Source organism: Corythoichthys intestinalis, chromosome 3 (genome assembly GCF_030265065.1).
Source record: "Corythoichthys intestinalis isolate RoL2023-P3 chromosome 3, ASM3026506v1, whole genome shotgun sequence".
Taxonomy (NCBI): Eukaryota; Metazoa; Chordata; class Actinopteri; order Syngnathiformes; family Syngnathidae; genus Corythoichthys; species Corythoichthys intestinalis.
This window is the reverse complement of record NC_080397.1, coordinates 29,834,832-29,857,482: the sequence shown is the minus strand read 5'-3', so window position 1 is coordinate 29,857,482 and position 22,651 is coordinate 29,834,832. Positions and strand designations below refer to the sequence as shown.

General features: G+C 39.7%; 2 protein-coding genes across 4 annotated transcripts; one reads left to right on the top strand and one right to left on the bottom strand.

Moving 5' to 3' along the window:
* Nucleotides 1-603: 603 nt before the first annotated feature.
* Nucleotides 604-20,432, bottom strand: LOC130913868 (piwi-like protein 1). Of its 2 annotated transcripts, none has more exons than XM_057832774.1 (21): nt 20,275-20,432; nt 19,725-19,832; nt 18,687-18,789; nt 16,923-17,051; nt 16,466-16,677; nt 16,229-16,350; nt 15,949-16,029; nt 14,567-14,764; nt 13,345-13,453; nt 12,237-12,360; nt 4,627-4,744; nt 4,339-4,453; nt 4,063-4,250; nt 3,902-3,974; nt 2,318-2,518; nt 2,121-2,224; nt 1,952-2,022; nt 1,717-1,870; nt 1,507-1,632; nt 1,283-1,430; nt 604-967 (listed from the first exon to the last, which is right to left on the bottom strand). In XM_057832774.1, exons 2-21 carry the CDS (start codon nt 19,788-19,790, stop codon nt 851-853), a joined length of 2,559 nt encoding a protein of 852 aa, XP_057688757.1. In that variant the 5' UTR covers nt 19,791-19,832; nt 20,275-20,432; the 3' UTR covers nt 604-850. The 2 variants fall into 2 exon arrangements, with proteins under 2 accessions (XP_057688757.1, XP_057688756.1); XM_057832773.1 differs by having other exon boundaries at nt 20,271-20,390.
* LOC130913867 (uncharacterized) lies at nt 7,798-11,424 on the top strand. 2 transcript variants are annotated; one of them, XM_057832772.1, is made up of 3 exons: nt 7,798-11,099; nt 11,186-11,248; nt 11,333-11,424. In XM_057832772.1, exon 1 carries the CDS (start codon nt 7,980-7,982, stop codon nt 10,836-10,838), a length of 2,859 nt encoding a protein of 952 aa, XP_057688755.1. In that variant the 5' UTR covers nt 7,798-7,979; the 3' UTR covers nt 10,839-11,099; nt 11,186-11,248; nt 11,333-11,424. The 2 variants fall into 2 exon arrangements, with proteins under 2 accessions (XP_057688755.1, XP_057688754.1); XM_057832771.1 differs by having other exon boundaries at nt 7,798-11,248.
* Nucleotides 20,433-22,651: the final 2,219 nt, after the last annotated feature.

Sequence of the window (22,651 nt, the reverse complement as noted above, 5' to 3'; positions counted from 1 at the left end):
CTGTGAAAGAGCCCGCCATCACCAACGGGTTTAGAGACGCCAGTCTGCTGCGTGACAAGGCGAGGAAGACGGCACAGGCTGGGACTGAATATGCCTCATTATGGGAGACATTGAAGGCGACGGCGAAGGAGAGTGATGAGTAGGTGCGTGGCGAAGTGCATCTGAGCGTTCTTCATATCCGACACTGAGGGTGAAGACTTCCATGGTTTGAATGCACAGGAGGAAGATGAAGATTGCTAACAAAGACTTTTATGTTTTTATTAACCAGCACAATTAGTGCTGCACCGCCATGCTGATGCTATGTAACTTCCGTGCCACTGCTATATAACAGCCGTGTTTGCCGGCGCTGTTTGGAACGAAAAGTTGTGTGCTATTTAAAGTTTGAAAACTATTTCTTTGTCAATGTCTCTTGTTACTAAGTGGGCACACGCGGCTTAAAGGCAGGAGAGGCTTATGTATGTACAAAATGGTTTTTCCTTTAAAAACGTACTGGGTGAGGCTTGTAATCAGGGGCGCCCAATAGTCCAGAAATTACGGTATATCGATAGATTCAAACTACTGTGTGTGTGCATGTACAATTTTTTCTAAATAAATTAGATACTCTAACATTTGCTTCTTTTATTGTGAAAAAAACATTTCACAAAACGAACAGGCTGACAACAAAAACTGCAGGTTTTTTAACTAACAAACCTAACTTATTTCACAGCCAACAAACATCCTTCCGCTCTACAAATAGAAAAGAAGGTCATCCAGTTCCATGTGGGGCTCCTTCACGGGCTGACAACAAAAATTGCAGGTTTTTTAACTAACAAACCTAACTTATTTCACAGCCAACAAACATCCTTCCGCTCTACAAATAGAAAAGAAGGTCATCCAGTTCCATGTGGGGCTCCTTATGAAGGCTTTGACCCACGAGGAAGGCCAACTTGTGGGCATACTGACAGGGAGCAGGGACTGCGATGATACCCTAAAATGAGAAATTTGTTCATCACGACATGCGAAAGAAAGCAAATTGTATATTATACTTTATTGATGGAAATTTGAGATCTCGGCTAGCACTCATTCACTACAATTATTTTAGGAATTATGGTAGTTTTTGGACTATTAAGTCGTACCAGAGTATAAATCACAAGTCCAACATTATCGTTGGGGGGTGGGAAAATTATAAATTGTAAGGTACCTGAAATTAACTAGTGCCCTGTAATCTGCTGCTTATTTGTTGAGTGGTACAAAAGCAACATCAACAATTGCATGCTAATAAAAAAGTCAAAACGTGACTTGCCTGCCAGTTGTAGTACATGTGGCACAGCTTGTAGGTGAGCCGCTGCATATGGTCGGGCTTGAGTCCACTGGTGTCGTACACAACATTGTAGTGCGTAGGCGAGACACTTCCAAAATTGGTTGCCTGGCTCACAATGTAGAAGTCATACCTGACAAATTAAAGATCAAAATCATTAATCTATTTTAGTTAGAAACTTCAAGTGTGGGGTAAAAAGTCAAGCGTACCATTCCGGACGAGTGATCTCCGTGTCGACAACAGTCCCTGGTGGTGGGTTGATGATCTTTCCATGGCTGTGCTCAAAGAGCCTGCAGTTGATTCGTTTCTTCACTACTACTACACTCATCTTGGGCCTGGCCAAAAAGAGAGGCTCTTTCAATAATTAAAATAAAATGACATTTTTAAAGAGGCAAAGTGCTCACTTGAGTGTCGCTTACATATAGTCTTGTCCAAGGGACTTGATGGAGTCGATGATCTGGGCCACTTCAAAATTAACAATGCTGTGGAGCTGGCCGTCCCCCACCCCATCACGGTACACAATGATGCGTGACGGGAAGCATTTGTTGAACTTGTAGTAGTCTTTGAGGGCACCTGTGAAGCAAATGTTTGCCAAGGCTCGTAAACACGTTCTCTGATTTTGCATTTAATAAGGTAATTGGATTTTCAACTTGCCAACAAAGGCCATCTTCAGTCCATCCATGATTTCCTGACCTCGGTTCTGCAGTTTCACCTTTGAATACCATCTTGACAATTATTTAAAAAAAAAAAAAAAAAAAAAAAAAGTTTCAATGTTACATCAAAGTCAGAGCTACTGTATGCTATCTTGGTTCTGCTCTCAAACCTGCTCATGCTCTGATTGAGACTGGCCACCAAAGCGCCAATGGATCTTTTCCCAGCAGTAGTATCATGGTAGCAATCGATGCCCACGATCATCAGCTGTTTTAGCTGCATACAGAAAATGAGAAGTTTGCCATGATTACAAAAGTCTTGCAGAACAGGAACCCTATATAAAATATCGGAGGCATGCTTGTAACTCACAGGTATTTCCACACTCCACAGCTCTCCACCAATCTTGCAGGCCATTTGAAGGGCTATCTTGGTGGCAATAGTCATGAGGGCTTGAGGCCGGCTGAGGGTTCGTCCCAGAGCGCACTGACTGGGTGTAGGGCATTCCACACAGAGGTATTTCTTAACGCTGTCATATTTATCCTTTCCGCTGCTGCTTAGGATGATCACCACCTACGCACGTGTGATATATCAGCAGTTAAGACATTCCCTTTTGCTTTCATCGTCATTCCAACTTATTTACATCTGACAGAAACCAAGCACTGACCTTAATATTTTCTGACTACTTTTTCCCCTCTAAACCCTGCAGCTGTAATAAAGCGGGTTATTCATGGACAGGGTTCCTACAGCTCAAGGCAAGTTAAAGTCAAGACTATTTAATGCCGTTTGAAATTTAAGACTTGACAAATTTGGAAAAAAAAGAAAATGAAAAACTATGGTACATCAAGTGGTGTCTCAAGTCAATGCTAAAAGTCACGCCAAACAGCAGATAACTTGTTTTATTCTTGCCACAATAGTTACGCTTGCATGAAATTTTAGATGGGATGAGTTTTAAGTCATCGCATTTTACTTACAGTATGTCTAACTAAATGAACTTGCGTGTTCACATTTTTAAGACTTTTGGAAATTGGATCTAAGATTTTCATGACAATACACAAACACACACACACAACTCCTTATAGCAACTTAGACATTATTTTGAAAATAATGAATTCATTTTGCTGGAATAAATCAATATATTGACATTAGGTGTGTCCAGTCTACTTGCTAGCGTTTTTTCTGTCACGCAATACTGAGTTTCCAAGAAGAGCAGCATGCTCAGAATTCACTGTTAAGCACACTCTTAGCTTCTTTTCCTTGTGATTATTCCTAAACTACACTAACTACAAGTTATATATAATATATATGTATATGCTGACATATTGTCAAGCGAAGACCCTTGGTCCAACCATAGAATTTTAACATTGGTTGGTTTTCCAGATGCAAAAAAAAAAAAAATAAAAAAATAAATAAATAAATAAAAATAAAAAAAAAGTTGAAGTTTGCTACAAGGAAGGTGTTATTCTAGCGCCGCTGCTAGTCAAGCCAAAATTGAATTACCCAAGACTTCTCCCGTCTGGTGCCATTACACAAGTGCAATTTAAAGTGAACAACGGGTGAATATCTAAAGAGGTTTAAAAAGCACGGATATCCAGTTTTCAACGACCAATCTGCTGTGCTTGCAAGCATGGACAAAGTCTCTACCGGCACCATTTGGAAGTCAAGGTAAAGTGGATTTGATTTTCTTCTCTTCCGAATAGTAGGGACCTGTGCCTATTACACTGAAGTGGTTTTGGTTTCTGACGGGCACTGACACTAAATACCTTGATAGGCATCTGCATATGGCTGACGACTATGAAGCATATGACTGGAGAGAATGTAACTTGGCGCATTGGTGTTAATTTGGTTAGAGATTTTTCTTTATTTTGGGAAATTAGGTGGTGCGGCTTGTGATCAGGTGTGCGCCATTGTGTAAAAATTGGTTGTGGATAGTAACGATGAGAATTTGTTACCAACCATCTGTGTTTCAGCTCTGACATTGTGCTGAAGGGCTCTCAGCAGAGATTGCTGATGATCCTCATACTCAATCCTAATGGGGAGAAAACACAGCTCAACAGTTTAATGGCAAACGCTGAGTTATACTAAATTACGTATTTCAGATGTTTCCTGGCCCTCACATGACAGCTTTTTGTAAGTCGATCCTAAGTGGAGCTGACACTCTGTAAAGGGTCTCCAGGAGGCTTTGAGCTTCTCTTGTGTTACGGCGAGTGTAAAGCAGCAACCAATTTCGCAGAGGAGGACAGTTAATCAATGACAACCCACGCATCTCTTTCGCCCAGTCAGCTGTCCGGGGGTTATAACTATACTAAAAGGGACAAAAGTGACAAAGGTTTTGACATCAATTTGAACAAGAAGAAGAAAAAAAAAAAAGTTCAACTACGAAGGAGTTATACAGATCTGGATCCCTGGGAAATAATTTCTGGTGGAAGGACTCTGCCGGTCAGATTTAAGAGTTTCTCGTCAAATTTGAGTCCCCACTTCGTCAGCTCTCCCTGTACTGTCTCATCTCTGTAAAGGCACACAAAAGGTAGACTGACCATTTTTTTCTGGATTAACAGCCTGAAATAATGACTATTTTAAAAGGCCTTCACTGGTTAGAAACAAATTGGGTCTGTTGATTGGTTAGTAATAAAGTCGAACCAAACATTTACTTTCCAAATTAGACAATAGTGGGGACTTACTTGTTTATGGTAGATGAAAATCTTACAAGGCGCTCTGCCCTCTTTTCTGGGACCAGTTTGGTGTGCACACTCAGGTCCTTCATGATGGTGTAGTCTGCTCGCATCTTGTCAGTCAGACCTGACAAAGTTGAATCTAGTTATAACTTGAAACTTAAAAACTATGTAAGGTGTAACAGACCCTGTGGACTACATGGAACACATTTTAAAAAGGTGACGACTTGATGTCGACCAGTAACGTTACCCTAACATTGGGCGTTTAAGGTCACTAAATTCAATAGAAATCTGCCTGACATTCTTTTACTTTAACTCTGAAAGCCCTGAGCCTACTTTGGGCCCTTTCAAATAGTTTTTCTCCTCTTAACCCCCTAACATATACATTCAGTGGAAGCATATAAAACAGGTTTATTATTTATGTGTAAGAAAAAAAAACAGCTGCAAAAATTCTTTTATTTGTTTACCACTCATATGCGGCGAAATCACCGAAATGTTGGCCGTCTCCTCACGTCACCACTCACTTCCTACTCCTCCGGCAAAAATGAAACTTCTCCGAAGTCTAACAAAAGAGTTTCTTGTCTTGCGGCAGTTTTAAATTGGATCCCGCGATCCGATCCACAGACCGCATATATGCCGTGATTAGGCCAAAAAAAAAAACACCGATTGGATCGGATCCACGTGCAGGGGAAAACTTTGATATTAGCGTCTGGTACAATCGATCCAGCTAAAAATTTCGCTCCAGCGCTTACTGTGAGCTCATGGAGGGAGCTGCACGAGCGTTGAAAGAGGCTCTTTAGAATAGCGCCAATTATTGATGAGACAAGAAGCAGGTTGACAGTTGAGCATGCCGAACTTTTTTAGTATTTTTTAAAATTCTCCTCTGTAAATGGCGTGTGGGTCTGTGAATTGCGGGCACTTCCGTTTTTGCATTTATTTTGAAAGGCACCGCGCACAACCCCATGCTCCCGTCTTTTTCTTAATGAGGAAATCTAGCACACCTGTCTGTAAACCTGTCCACACGCTGCACTGTCTGAGAAGCAGCGCAGCCACATCGTAGGTGAGTCCACAAATAAATTGCAAGAGTTATTATTACTGCGGGAATTTATGTTTATATTCGTTTGGCTTGTATTTGTTTGTGGAAAGACTGTAGTGTGGAGAGGTTATATTGGTTCGATTGAAGATAGCGCGCTCGGAAAGCAGATGGAGGTAGGAGAAATGGAAATGTTTATTGTTGGTTTTGTGAATTGTATTTTAATGCCACACCGTTGTTACGTTTCTGAAATTTTGTAGTTTTCACGGTGTCAACAAAAGAACAAAAAATGTCTGAAAATAAAGTTAAAGAACACCCGTCGAAGCCCTCTGCGTGTCGCATCATTCCGAGCGGTCAGCTACAGTGAAAAACTCCTCGGCGGCGACCAGCGCATGTTTCCCGGCTGCAACGGATTGCCATTTCGGTGGAGGCCCGGACGCCCTCGTACCTTAAATTCATCGATCGTCCAACAACAAGCCAACTAAACTAACTCCACTCCCATCGGCATCTTGCGCAGGGAAAAGCGCATTCAAGGTAATCTACGGACACAGACACATGACACAGAGCGACAAGGAGCAAAGAGGAGGGACATACGCACCCAATCTGGCAGTGGAATTGAAGATCCAGCCATGACAGCTCGCATTAGATGACGTCAAAGTAATTTGTGGCGTAAATTAAAAACTTTGGGGCGCAATTTTGGTTCAAATGTTTATGGTATAATATTACATGACATGTCTGTTTATAAAAGGGAAATACGGTTGAAGCTCTATAGCTATTAATGTCTATTTAGGGATTTCCATTAATGGCATTTTTTGATTGTCACTGTGTATGCTGAAATTCTATTTGAAGGTCCATAAGTTTTAAATGCTTGACAAAGTGTTACTCTGTGGTGTAAAATAACTGCAGCTTATAAGTATAGTTTCAAGCGTGGGACAATAAAAGGTTGCAAGCAAATAAGACAGTCAGAAAAAAAAAAAAAGAAAAAATTAAAATGTCACTTCAAGCCGAGAAAACAGACAATCCCATAGACATGCCACTCAGGTCTAGCTCACGTGAGAGAAAATTAACAGAAAAGGGCCAAGAGATGCAGAAGCAAATGGCTAAAAAACATGCTAAAATATTTCATAAAGCTTATAACTCTTGGAAATTGACGGCGAGGGATGTAAGGACACAATTAAAGACCCTCTGCTCAGCAGAAGAACTCAACAAATCAAAGCAAGATGTTGAAATGAAGCACAATGCTGTAAGAGAGCAATATGAACCTATTTTAAGGAACAGTAACACCACACCTGAAATTGTCAACAAAATGGACGCCTGTGTTACTTTAACGAAGGAAATAAGTAATCTAATAGTTAACCGCCTTGAAACTGTTGACGAAGATTATAATGATCAACTTGAGAAAGAGCGAGTCAGAGCAGCTTTAAATAAAAATGAATATGGCTCAGTTTTTGGGTACACCATAACGGAAACTACAAGTTCATCTGAAACAACAAGTGATCATTCTGGGTCAAGCAGCACTCAAAGCAGCAGAGTAGAGGCCAAAGCAGAGTTAGCCGCTAGGATTGAACGATCCAAGTCCATGGAAGAAATTCAAGCACAGCAAGCCCATGTCCACAAACTGGAAAGTGAATGGAAGCTTAAAGAAGCAAAAATGATGTCGGAAATGAAACAAAGGGAAGTTGAAACGCAGCAGCAGCTAGAGCAGGAGAGGGCCAAACTGCAGCAGTTACAAGCAAAAAAGGAGGTCGCTATTGCAGCAGCTCGTGTGAGAGCATATGATGGTTTTGATGGCTATGAGAATCGCAACGAAGGAATCAATGACAGAATTAACCCTGTATGTCACAGACGACTTAAAACTGAGCCTTCATTGAATCCAGGTGCAGCACCGTTTCAACCTCGCCAAGCATCGTTTGACAATACGACGCAAGAGGAAAGTAGCCTAGCACAAGCAATTGCTAGTTCTTTGAGTATGAATCGGTTACCAGTGCCTGAACCCACCATGTTTAGTGGCGATCCTTTAAAATTTACAGATTGGAAAATGTCGTTCATGACTCTCATTGACAGAAAGCCCCTCCCTGCAAGCGAAAAACTGTTTTATTTAAAAAATTATCTTATTGGAGAGGCGCGCAGAGCTGTGGAAAGTTTCTTTTACCGAGATTCCGAAAATGCTTATAACGGAGCTTGGAAAGTTCTACAAGACAGATATGGAAATCCGTTTATTGTACAAAAAGCGTTCCGTGATAAGCTCTTAAAATGGCCAAAGATAAACACTAATGACCCACGAGCACTACAAGAGTTCTCTGACTTCCTCCAAAGCTGTGTTGAAGCAATGCCACACGTCAGTGGTCTAGCTATTCTTAACGATTGTGAAGAAAATCAAAGGTTGCTCAAAAAACTACCTGAATGGATTGTTAGAAAGTGGAGTCGAATTGTGGTCGATGAACTCGACACAACAGGCAACTTTCCAGACTTCGCATGCTTCACTGAGTTCCTAAGTAAAGAAGCGAGAATCTCTTGTAATCCCATTACTTCTCAACTGTTGACAAATTTCAGAACTATAGATGACAGGAACCTAAAGAGAGCTAAAGCCTTCAATACAAACACACAACCAAGAGATCTTGCACACGAAAGCCAAGTAGCAATTAGCAGTAAACCCAAATGGCCTTGTTTTGTGTGTAAAAATGAGACACATGTCATCACAAAATGTCCCACCTTTGCAGCTAAGAGCATTGAGGATAAAAGAGCCTTTATACATGAAAACAGACTCTGTTTTGGATGCTTGAGAAAGGGTCACATGACCAAGGATTGTAAAAGACGACACACCTGTAGCACCTGCAATCGACGTCACCCAACCTGTTTGCATGAGGACCGAAGGCAAGAACTGGTGGAAGCACGAACTAGTAACTCTGCTGCCACAGAAGGACATGAAAGTCAAGTGCCACACCATGCTGTGTCACACATATCAACACAACATACGTCTGCCACCTCAAGTATTGTACCAGTTTTTGTTTCATCAGTTCAAGAACCACACAGAGAAGTACTCACATATGCAATGCTGGACACACAAAGTGATTCAACATTTGTTTTAGAAGATGTGCTCGACAAATTAAGTGTAAACGTCCAACCAGTAAACTTGAAACTTAGTACCATGACCGCAATTGACACAATTATACCCAGCAAGTGCGTTCATGGTCTACAAATACGAGGACTCAATTCTGAGATCCTCATTCAAATACAAAAAGCCTATAGTCGTGACTTCATCCCAGTAGACAAATCTTATATTCCAACAAAGGAGACAGCATTGCTTTGGCCTCATCTCAAAACTTTGGCATGCAAGATGCCACCTCTTCAAGACTGTGATATAGGGCTCTTAATCGGATACGACTGTCCTACAGCACTGGCTCCTCGTGAAGTAATTTTAGGTGACACAAACCAGCCGTTCGCACAACGATCAGAACTAGGATGGAGTATAATAGGTTCAGCAAACCCCCACCTAGACAGACAAGGAAGTCATAGCTTTGTGCACCGGCTCACAGTCAAGGAGTTGCCATGTCCAACAACGACAGATGTTATAAAGGCCCTTGAAGCAGACTTCAGTGAGAAAGCGTACGAGGATAGGTACGTGTCACAAGAAGATGTCCAGTTTATACAGTTTCTCAGTAAAAATATTAAGCAAAATCATGACAGCCATTATGAGATGCCCCTTCCTTTTAAAGGTGACAGTTTACCTAATCTGCCAAACAACAAGAAATTAGCTATGGTTCGCTTACAGTGTCTTAAAAGAAAATTGAAGGCCAATAAACAATATTATGATCAATACAAAACATTCATGGAGGAAACTATTAATAAGGGCGATGCAGAGCCTGCCCCTACAACATCGCAAGGTCAAATAGAGTGGTATCTGCCGCATCATGGCGTTTATCATCCTAAAAAGCCAGATAAGTTAAGAGTTGTGTTTGATGGTTCTTCAAAATTTCATGGAATTTCTTTAAACGACACACTGCTAACTGGACCTGATCTAATTAATCCCTTAGTAGGAGTGCTTTGTAGATTCAGAAAGGAAAAGGTAGCCATTATCTGTGACATCGAAAGAATGTTTTATCAATTTTCTGTCTCTCCGGAGTCAAGAAATTATTTGAAATTCCTTTGGTGGAAAGGTGGTGATCTGGAGAAGGAACCACAAGAGTACAGAATGACAGTTCATCTCTTTGGAGCCGCATCGGCTCCGGGATGTGCCAATTTTGGCCTCAAGCATCTAGCAAAACAATACAAGGATAATCATCCACGGGCATTAACATTTTTGGAGAAAAACCTTTATGTCGATGATGGTTTAGCTAGTGTGTCATCAGTGGAAGAAGCCAAGAAACTGATCACCGAGTCACAAGAGTTGTGCAAAATGGGAGGCATGCGCCTGCATAAGTTCAAGTCGAATGAAGATGTATCTCCGTCAGAACAGTGTCTCTGTGTTCAGTGGTCAATTAAAGAAGACGCTTCCAACTTTAACATATCTGCAAAGGATCAGCCTTCCACCCGCCGTGGCTGTTTGTCCGTCATCGCCTCTCTCTTCGATCAACCTGGATTCATTGCCCCATTCATTCTAACAGGAAAGCGAATCCTTCAAGAGCTTAGTCAACGCAACACTGGATGGGACAAGCCATTCTCAGAAGATATTAGACCACGGTGGGAGGAATGGAGGAATGATCTTCTCAAATTGAAACAGGTTGTGAATCGTGCTCAATTAATTAGAAATGACAATGATCCACAGACTTGGGAACTTTTAACACCAAACCATCTCATGTTGAAAGCACAAGTTTCCCTTCCTCCTCCTGGAGTATTTGTAAAGGAAGATTTATATGGGACAAAGCGGTGGAGGAGAGTCCAATATCTTATTGAACAATTGTGGAGTCGGTGGAAAAGGAAATACTTCCTTAACATATGCACAAGAAAGAAATGGCACTTACCAAAGCGCAACCTAAATGTCAATGATATTGTTATCATAAGGAACGATCACCTTTCAAGAAATCAGTGGCAATTAGGACGAGTAGTTGAGGCAGTCCAAGATGGCAATGACTTAGTTCGGCGAATCAAAGTTGGCGCACGCAAGGCGCAAGAAATTCAGAGTTCCTCCTTTAAAAAGTCCGTTATCGAGAGACCAATTCAAAAACTAGTTCTTCTCGTGGAGAATTGACAGTAGTTGTACACGCACACAGTTGAGAAATTCTGTACAATTCATTTTACTGTTGTTTGTTCATTGTAACAGAATTTGGTGGGAGTGTAAATGGCGTGTGGGTCTGTGAATTGCGGGCACTTCCGTTTTTGCATTTATTTTGAAAGGCACCGCGCACAACCCCATGCTCCCGTCTTTTTCTTAATGAGGAAATCTAGCACACCTGTCTGTAAACCTGTCCACACGCTGCACTGTCTGAGAAGCAGCGCAGCCACATCGTAGGTGAGTCCACAAATAAATTGCAAGAGTTATTATTACTGCGGGAATTTATGTTTATATTCGTTTGGCTTGTATTTGTTTGTGGAAAGACTGTAGTGTGGAGAGGTTATATTGGTTCGATTGAAGATAGCGCGCTCGGAAAGCAGATGGAGGTAGGAGAAATGGAAATGTTTATTGTTGGTTTTGTGAATTGTATTTTAATGCCACACCGTTGTTACGTTTCTGAAATTTTGTAGTTTTCACGGTGTCAACAAAAGAACAAAAAATGACTGAAAATAAAGTTAAAGAACACCCGTCGAAGCCCTCTGCGTGTCGCATCATTCCGAGCGGTCAGCTACATCCTCTCCATGTTGCAGGAAGTGGTGAAGGAGGAGTTCATTACTGACTGATAAATGTTTTTCCAGTTTTCACTAAGTTTCAGTTTGATTACATCATGTTGCATTGAGGTTTGGGCCATGGACTTAAGAGTTTGTTTGGTCCCTGCAGTTGTACATTTTGCACTACCACAAGGTTGCCACTGGCAGTAGAGATTTTTTTCATTTTTATTTTGCTGCTGCCTATTTTATGATTAAAAAATGTCAAATCTAATGGTGTAAGCTTTATTTTAATAACTTTTGTGGTCTATTCATCTTGGGAATATGTTATTTTTATTTTGAGAGATTTCTTGATCAAATTTTTACTTTTATATTACTCTACTAAATGAGCACAAAAAACCTAATGGTCAGAACAGAAATATGCGCTGAATCGGATTGGTTCTCGGGCTTAAATATCTGTACTGGATCGGAATCAAATAAGTAGGATCACGACATCCCTAATATTCCATGTTTGCCTCATCATTTTTTGTATTCTGCCAAGCTCGCAAATTCTTTCCGTCGTGCTGCCATCTTGTCTCCTCCCCTCATCACTGCGTCGTCGTGCTCCAAGTTCGGCCACTAAATCCCTCATCTGACTCACGACTGCTTTCATATTTGTTCAGTTCAGACAAGTTCCCATGAAGTGCATCATCAACTGATTCGAGAACTTTTCCCCGTTTTTGTAGAATGGCGACTATATGTACAGAAAAGCAGTGCCTGCAGTCCCGTTGGGCATTTGGGCATCCAAAATAGTCATTGAGTGATGCTTGCATTCTGCAATTTGTACCTGTAAGGTAGCATAGCTCTGGAATGAGCAAAGCTGGGCCAGTAGGAGTTTGACCTTGAGCAGCCTTCTTCACATGACTGACCAGGAGAACTTGTTTGTCATCCATAATTTCCAGGCCATATTGCTATCAGACAAATTAAAATGAAACCCAAATTAATGTCACAAATAAAAAAATGTACATCATAATCCCTATCAAGTTCAGTCACAATTTTCTACTACTGCAGTATTGAATGTAATCAAAGACTTGACAGTATACCTTTATGATAAATTTGCTCAGTTTCCACAATTACTTATACAGATATAGTTGCATTTATTGAAGCAATCTAGTCACACTGTTCAAGGCCTTGTCTTTGGCCTAAACCCGATCAAAAGTGCTGAACTCCATTTAAAAACTTAAATATTCCCAACAGCCGCATCTTTTTCATTATTTTTTTGTTGTTTTCAAGTATTATTAGTAGGACTGGGAAGATCCGCTTTTGTCACGATCCCATCCGTAGCCCGATACCGGTGTGCGGATCCGATACATGTTGCAAAACTTCAAATATGGCAACATAATACCTTTTCAATTTTATAAAGACAGACATGTATCTCTTTAAAACTTGATGCCATTTGACATTTTTTAAATGAAGTGCATTAACTGTTGCTGAAAAAAAATGTTAACATGCTACTGTCCAACTGAATTATTTTTAAACAACAATAACGTAGAAAAATACTTGTCTTTATTAAATGCTTCACTGAGTCTGTCCACACAAATTCGCTCCCTCTGTTCAGAACACATGTACACATTGAATTGCCACTCAACACTAGCGAAAGTGTTTAAACAAGCTCAACGATGAAGCTTCTTTCTAGTATCGCTCACAAGGCTTCTCTGGCAACATCAAAGCCTCAACCGCCATCACTCATGGTTAACTTTATCAAGCAATCTAGAGGGCACTGCGGACCAAAAGATCAGGACATCTCTAGTTTGTTGACTTGTGGCAGGCGCTGCGTTAACGCAGCACATTAGAAATATCGATACTCAAAAAGTATCAATACTTGAATCGTGACATAAAGGATCTCGATATATTGCCAGATGATATATTTTCCCAGCTTTAATAGTATCACCCACATTTTTGTAGTAGTTCTTGAAAGAGATGTCGGTGTCCCCTCTCGTGAATGTGTTGCAGGGGGTTTGGTTCCAAGCAATGTCATCAATCCTGTAGGTTTTGTTGTTGTATCTAACAATCAATGAATGAGAAACACAGGTCATTATTTAATCAATCGTGTTATATTCAAGCTGATATTTGACTACTGCGCAAATTACACTGGTAGTATATATATATATATATATATATATATATATATATATATATGGCGGAAAACACAGACTTAAGCAGTTTCTGCTCTTGCACTCCTCTTTAGATGAAACTGCTGTATTTTAAGCCATAACTGTTGTGTTAGATAGAAAAATATGCTTATATGCTGCCATAGCAGATTCATAGCGCATTACGCCCCCGAACTATTTTTAATTTGTCTGTTTTGCCCCAAAAACCCCCGTTTACAGACGTCACGCTACCGCTTTTGTTTTAACCCAGCCATAAAACTAAGGTAATTATATTTATTCAAAATGTCTGTCATTTCTATCTTGGAATCATTAATTGATGTCTAATATTTCGTTAAAAAAAAAAAAAAAAACACTTAAAAAAAATTATTCACTCGCATATTTAAACTTTTGAACAAATTATGTCACAATGAAAAAAATGGTGTCTAAAAAAAGTCATGGATATCTACCTCATAACTATCGCTTAATTGTATTTTTTACTACTGTTGCGTTTTCGCCGATATGTTAGATGATAAATAATCGATCCAAACAAAGAAAATTTGAAAAAAAAGTTTAAAGGGGTAAATACATGAAAAAGAAAATCTCGACCACTCTTTGATGTCTGCGATTTCTGCATCGCACCCTGGTTATATTGCCATGTTTCACCCATAAAATCCCCAAAAAGTCCAGCTGTGGGCATTCACAACTGTGTCTTGACACTCAGTGATACATGCTACAGGGAGTTTTTGGATCGAAACAAGTACGCGATAATATCTCATTAAAGTCATGGCGTCTGTAATTCTGCTCTCGCCTCCAAATAGGGTTTTGCTGTTAAAAAAAAAAAAAAAAATTTTTTTTTAAATGCCCCCTTGTTCAAAAATTGTCTTCCCCTGGAAAATTTTAAGCTTTCCAATGATGTATCACACATGCATATCGGACAATTTTGAAATTTTGCCAAATTGGGGGTCACAGAGCAGAACTTCAGTCACCTGAGTGTTTTCCGCCATATAAATTGTATTGTGCTTCTTACTTGGTGAGAACAATAAGTCCAATAAGCTCCCGGGCACAGATGTCAGTGTAGGAATGAGGGCTACACTTCTGCCTCAGGTTGCCCATGAAATCAAGGACAGTCTCACTACGCAGCACCTTGTGGCTCACATCAGTACACAGCAAGATGGAGGACTCATAACGCAAAATGGCTGATGCATAGCCTGGCCAAATGGTCAGTCTGGGAAATAAACATTTCAGGACAGTTGTAATAACATATAATTAACTTTTAAGGATCTGATGAGCACACCAGACCCTTAATCATGAATATATGAAAAATTAGGTCAGAGATTAAAAACTCTTTTGAAATTCAATCCTGAGCACTGTTGTAATCATTCCCAACAAATTTTGTTGTCACTATGACTCATGAAAATATTTCATTGACCACTATTTTCATGAGGATTAGATGACTGATTAAAAACTTGTCTTCAATGACTAATAACGACATGATTGCCATTTTTTGTCTGACGAGAAAAAAAATGCAGGTTTGTCATATGTTCACAATGAGTGATTTTTTTTTTATTGTACGTGTAAAATGGTCACTCTGAATCGTAGCAGTGTGTGCCCCCACACGCACCTTAACACCAATTGACTGGTAATTAACTCACTCATTACCAAAGATTTATATGCTGTTCAAGCCAGGCTGCGCACCAGGCTAGCTTGTTTTTTAACACATGGTAAGGTACTTTATCCTGGCAAGAGTTAATATGCAATGTTGCTTTAGCCTTTGAAAGTCTATGCTGAGGGATTATCAAACACCAAATTTAACACATACCGTTAGCATAGCATTCCTGTAAGCATTAGTGTGGCAAACATCGTTAACTCTTGGACATTGATTTTCATTTTAACATAGGCTACACTCCGTAGCATCTAGGTACGTATAACTGGAATAAATAGTTTTCCTTTCACCTTTGTAATCTCGTAGGAAGAAGTGCTGCTTTCGGAGGTTTGGACATAACTTAGTAGCAGTAGGCCTGAATGAATCCTTTTCGTCTCGTTTATTAACAGTAGTAACTTAGAAAGACCTGCTCCTGATTTTGTGATGGCTCTTGATTGCAATAGTTTTCATACATTTTCCAAACCTTATGCTGTATAATATAAACAATGTTTATGATGTTCAAACTGCTCATAACTATAGAACGAAAAACTGCAAATTTTTATGATGAAAAATGCAAAGTACATTTCGGCGTATTTTGATCACGCAGCAGGTGCTTCAACCCGTATTTGGACCGTCATAAATATTTTAGTGACTCTGGTGGCATGTATTCTGCAGGTTGCAATGTTGTGTTAATTTTTTTTTTAAATACTATGCTTGCAAAATGTTATCCTTCATTTCAAAAGTGTTTCAATGACTAAAGAAATTACCTGTGTTGCGGGATGTTAAGTGGATCTTTAGCATTGTAGTAATTGCGTCCAATTTGCTGCATGCCGAGAATTCTCAAAATCCTTGAGGTGAATAGAAAACAATGTTAAGATCATCCGAAAGCATGTAGCCTATTAGGACACAATGACATGTTTAAGTCTGGCTTGGCTTTAAGAACAACAAAACATTTTAAAATGACATGTTGATTGCCCCTCGCTATTCCCAGGTGTTCGGAAAAATTATCTTTAATAGCCAAACATTGTAGTTAACTAGAAAGCTGACCTCCTGAATATAATGTTGTAGATCTGCAGGCAGACTGGTGATGTCGGGGGCAGTTCATTAGTCAGTGTGACAGTTATCTGCACTTTCTCTCCATTTCTTGTCTCGCTGTACAGCTCAGTCACCTGAACACATGGCATGAATTTGTCCAGGAAAACGTCCACTTCGCTATTAATCGCCAGACTGTTATATGCTTCTGTATACTGTACATTATGTCGTCAAAATTACAGATGACCCCACCTTGTTAGCAAGTAGTATCGGCAGAAACAGAATATTTCCATCAAAGCAGTGAACAGCGCCCAGTACTTCATGCTGATATAGAAGGGCTGATCGTAGGCGACGTGACTCCATTGGTGGCTTGAAGTCCACATGGTATTGGTACAGAACCCAATTAGGGCGGGACAGGATGCGAAAAAAGTTGGCCGACAACTGAATTGTCGAGCCACTGGTTCCTGAAAAATCAATAGACTCAATAAATATGACAATATTAGGTCACTTTTATTGTACAAACCTGGAAGCCCTCATAAAATGTTATTCCACAAATGCAATATTAATTTGAATGCTTTGATTATAAACGTCACCCTAAATTCTTTACAAAAATATTTTGCTCTTCTCGTTCCTCGTTAAGAGATAGATCCCCCTCATTTGCATTGTCATGAACATTACATTGTTAGAATATTTTGAAATAATGACTAACCGGACTTTGAGGTTTTGACGTGCTCCATCAGCTGCCTGGTATAAACCCCAGCATCATGGAAATCCCTTCGGCGTCCACCTCTATCTCCTATCTTGACATGCTGAAATCCAGCGGAGATCTCCAGTGCAGCTTTAATATATGACAACAACATATTACTTAGGAAACATGACCACTGTTTTTGTACAGTGTATTTTTTCTTAAGTTTTAACTACTTTTACATTCAATTACAAGACATGACAACGCAGTGTACTGTAGTTGATACTTTGTAACAACTAGGGGTGTACACAAAAATCTCGGTTCGGTGCGTACCTTGGTTTTAAAGTCACGGTTCGGTTCATTTTCGGTACAGTAAGAAAAAAAATGCAAAATATAAATATGCTGGTTGTTTATTACACACGTTTGTGCTTTCAACAATAGGAACATTAGCCTACACAAAGCTAGAATTCTGCTAAAAAATAGAAAATATTCAGAAATGTAGATATTTTGAAAAACAATAAAAATAACTTTGGCTAAGCCTTTTTCTTTAAAACAAATATCTGATGTGCAGAATTGAACAGTTGCAACACTGAAGTGTTGTTCCATCTTTATTCTTTTTTAACTTGAATTCCCCACCCAGAGGGTCAGCCATCTTCCGTGTTAACATTTAAACGTTACCCACGCTGCTCACTGCACTTCTGAGTGGTGCAAAGGCCCTGCCGTTTAGTTATCTTTTTTGAGACTGTCAGTCATCTGATCGCCGCGTCCGCCAGCTGGCTGCCTCCCCTCCCAACGTTGCGTACTCTGATTGACGCCGGACGGGCAGACGACATCACCGCCGCTGACGGGCCACCCAAACTAGCCGCTGTCTGACATGTATCCATTATGCAGCGCTTTGTTTACACTTGCGGCAATAACGACACTTGCTTTACGGCAGCTAATCCGATACACGGTAATACGGCTCTGGGAAATACCAATAGGCCGTTGTTTGAGCTTGCATACCTGCGTGTGTTGTATTGTGCCTGAGTCTTGTTAACCAAATAAAGGCAGTGTTAACAAAAGTCATATGACCTCTCGTCATTTTACGGTCAACACTCAAGAGTTCGCAACTTCGCATTTGACAGCATACCTCCTTGCCAGCTGTTTGCTCGCCATTCATTCACCTGTGCATTTGATCCCTATTTTGTTACACTCCCGCTTTTTCGATGAGGTATTTTGTGTTCATTCGTTAATATATAGAATTATATATATATCAGAGCACCGCAGCAGTAGAGGTAAAATGCCATTTTTGTTCAACCCGTTTTGTTTAGTGTAGAAGCCAGGATAGTGGCTGTGTTGTTCTTTTTTATGATCAGGGTTTACTTAGCAGGTGGGGTTCAAGTGTAGTTTCATTTTGTTTGTTGTTTTGGCCTGCGCTTACGCTGTAGCCAGCTTCTTCCGCATTTTGTATATTTTGTTGAGTGCGAGTTCGACTTGTGTGAATAAATTTGTGTCCACTTGCAACTTGTGTGCGTGGCTATTTTTTTTTTACGCCCTTAGCATCCGTCCGTGGGACGTAACAGTGGGATTATGGGAAGCATGAGCGGGCATTCCGCGCTTGCGTTAAATGCATCAAATATTTTAACGTAATTCAAATTATTAATTACCGCCCGTTAACGCGCTAAATTTGACAGCACTTTACATTACGTCAAAAACTCGTTCGGTACGCCCCCGTACCGAACTGAGGACCACGTACCGAAACGGTTCAATACAAACACATGTACAGTTACACCCTTAGTAACAACGTACCTTCTTCAGAATAAGGTACAGGACCGGACTTCTGCCTCCCTCGACCAACCAGCCCAGCTTCTGCTTTGGCTGTAACATGTGGTGCAGGCTCTTGTGGCTGAGTCTTGAGGATTTAAAATTGAACATGATTCATTGGTGCTCTACACTGCTTATTTGTACAAAGTCAATTAACAACTATACAGGGGAGTTATCATTTTATGATTGCCCCCCCTCCCCCAACACAAGGACTTCAAATGTCACTACCGGTAGTGTCCTGGGCAACAGCAGGAAGAGCAGGTGTGTGTGTGTGTGTGTGGTTTTTTTTTGTCGTAATACATACAAATTTTGACTATAACGAAGGAACTCCATTACAAACTGGATGGCCACATTAATACAGTACAGCTTGTAACCTTCCACTTACCCACCCCCTCCAAAAAACATTGAAGGGATTTTTTTTTTTTTTTTTTTTTGATTCAGCAGGTAAGTAAGCATTTTACACAAGACGCCCTTCTGATAAACAAGCACACCTCCAACCTCATAAAATCAATTGTACTTTGAATTTGGCCATTCCATTAACAGAAATTATGTTAAAATGTAATAATGCCGTTTAGAAAAAAGTTCCACTATTGTGCAGTTACCCTCATAAACTAGTATAGTAAATACATAAAAGCTACGTTTTCTTATACATTGATTAAAATCAAATTGACAATACTTCCTCTAATGACTGCTTATATCCCACTTCCTGACAGCATACCATCTACACCAATAGCTTATTAATACAGTACAATTTGTGTTTAGGATACATACTTAACTACTCATAGTTCAAGTTATAATAAAAGAAGTTAATAAAATAACCCATTTGCAACCATTCCACTTCGTTATACAGCCCCTAAAAAATTAGGTGCCTTCCCGATTCAGGGAATGTCCTTTATTCACATTAGGACAGCACCACAAAATGGTGAGCTCAATATCATGCAGGGCTCTCAAAACTTTGCCATGGTCAAACAAAATTCAAACTGTAAGGCCAACCCGGGTTTTCTGGATTGTAACTTTGCTTACCCCAGGTGCTGATGGCTCCTGACCTCGTGCTCGGCCTCTTGATCTCGCACGTGCTCGACTGGCCATTTCTCCTAAAAGCTTTTTTTTTTTCCTCTATCAAATAAATTTCTAAATGTAAAAAATGAAGAAAAAAAGAAGATTGTCATCAGCACAAGCGTCCAATGTACGTCTCGACGACATAAATTATCAAAGGCAGGCAGAGACTGACAACAGTAACGTTCGCCATTTTTCTTCTTAGGCCTCAATGCGCACCTGCCAATAAAACTAACTACTTATGCGAACACTCAAACCTTAGCCATTCCAGTCAATACCACGATGAGGACTAAGAGAAAATACGAATATTTATAATTGGCAGTTTATAAAAAAAAAAAATACACAATATATTCGACTTTTAATTTGCATTCATCCACTAGAACACCCCCCCCACCACCTCCATAAAAATGTTCGACGTTGTGAACTCGATAAATTCACCGACGAGCAACGAATAACAGAAATTGAAGGAATTTGTTTTAAGTTATGATTAAACACTGAATTTTATTGACTTACTTACGAAATACTGCGTTTTATCGATGAAAACAATTTTCAGGTGCTTCCTCCTGAGTTCCTTTCGTCGACGGATCTGGCGCCTTTGCTAAATTGGCCTAATAACGTATCAAAATCAGTCCGCGCGAAACACATAATAGCGCAGCTTAACAGATTTAAAACAATTTCATTTGGACATGGAATACAAATTTTCTGGTAGTGATAAAATCATACTTTTTGGGGTGATTTGGAAAAAGTTACTGTCATTTTGTTGTTAGGTCTATTTTTTTTCAGCGCCGTTTAACTGTGTGCTGGGGCTCTAATTTTGAATATGCACTTTACGTAAATGCCTTTTGAGGGCAGCAAAGTCCAGCCGTAAATACGGCGACCCTAGTTGGCTCTCTGGTGTTGCAAATACTGTGTAAATGTATTTTGAAATCGAGAAATGTTTTCAGAATATGAATTGAACACACTAAAGAATTACCCTTAAATCATTAGTATTCGCAGTATGCGAAAATCCCAGTACCCCAGTATGATCCTTGCAGTTTTGTGAAGTAGTCAAAGTCAGTTTTATTTATTATGCAGGAATAAGATGAATTATTTAAATATGCAGTTACAGTATATCTTGCCTCATGAAGAAAATCTGCAATTGGTGCCTTCCTTCAAATGATGTCACTGTAGAAATGTATTTTGAAATCGAGAAATGTTTTCAGAATATGAATTGAACACACTGAAGAATTACCCTTAAATCATTAGTATTCGCAGTATGCGAATATCCCAGTATGGTCCTCGCAGTTTTGTGAAGTAGTCAAAGTCAGTTTTATTTATTATGCAGGAATAAGATGAATTATTTAAATATGCAGTTACAGTATATCTTGCCTCATGAAGAAAATCTGCAATTGGTGCCTTCCTTCAAATTATGTCACTGTAGATATTAATTCATACGGTACGGGGCATGGACTTTATAGTGTTTGCATTAATATCCTTCCACACAAAACAGAGTTTTACGGAGCCCCCCGGGTGCCAGGATAGAAAAAATGAAAAACCCGGGTGGCAGGATAGAAAAAATAAAAAATCATAGATAATCTGTACCCACAGTTTAGTAATCTGTGGGTACAGTTTAGTAATCTGTACCCACAGTTTAGTAAACTGTACCCACAGATTAGTAAACTGTACCCACAGTTTAGCAATCTGTACCCACAGTTTACTAAACTGTACCCACAGTTTAGCAATCTGTACCCACAGTTTACTAAACTGTACCCACAGATTACTAAACTGTACCCACAGTTTACTAAACTGTGCCCACAGTTTACTAATCTGTACCCACAGTTTAGCAATGACCCGGAAACAGTAGTCACCAATGTTTGGCGGGGACTCCGAGTCCAAAGGCTACCAAAGAAAATGTGCAATAGTTACCTTTTAAATCCCCTTTGTTCGCCAAGGGCAAAAGGTGCAGGTGCTTGCTATGTTTTGAGGAAAATAAATACAACACTTTCATGTCTGAGATCTAAGGTTGTGTGTGTGTTTCCCTATGATAAAGGACAGAGAGAAGGGACATGGACAACATTTCATCTAGTACTTTTTTTTTTTTTTTTTTTGTAAATCAAGTTTGTTTGCAGGTACTATGGCAATCACAATTTTACTAATAGGCTGTACTTGACACAGGATTCGACATGTAACAATTATAAACAAATTAACGGTGTGGCTTATAGTTGGAAGCGCTATATAGTGAGTAATTTTATTTATGGAATATAAGACTAAAGCTTACATTGTTCTAATAATTTAAGCATGAAATGACATAAGAAAGGCTTCACTTCCCATTTTATTGTATGTGTATGCTTGTGGCTTCTTGTCACATAAAAACTCTTCCTAGACGCCAGAAAGAGATTATTTAAAAACACATAGGAAAAAAATGTCACATTCCATTTGCAATCACCAAAAATATATGAGTTCAATTATCATATGAGGTGTTTAACAATTCTTCGTATCTCGAGGCATTAGCAAATATCTGTTGATGCAAGTTTCATTATTAATGATACAAAGGCAACAATAAGACAATCAACACTTCCGGTAATCTTCCAAGCCTATACCCATGTTAGGACATGACTGGACTTCCACTCAATCGTCAAATCATGACCAAAAAACTTGTAACATGTTCTAAGGACTATAGCTTATTTTCTGAATAAAATATAAACAAGGGGAAATATCAAACCCATTAATCTTTCGTTAAGCTTGCCGGATAAAAAGAATCGCTTAAAGTATGTTTCGTTAATGGACCTGGCTAATCAACTTGGATTGCAGCTCATCAAGATGCCTCACCTCTGAAAGCCGTGGCCCTGGATGGAAGCCCATCCACTATGGCGGGTAACACACCGCACTAGGGCTGCAGCTATCAAATATTTTAG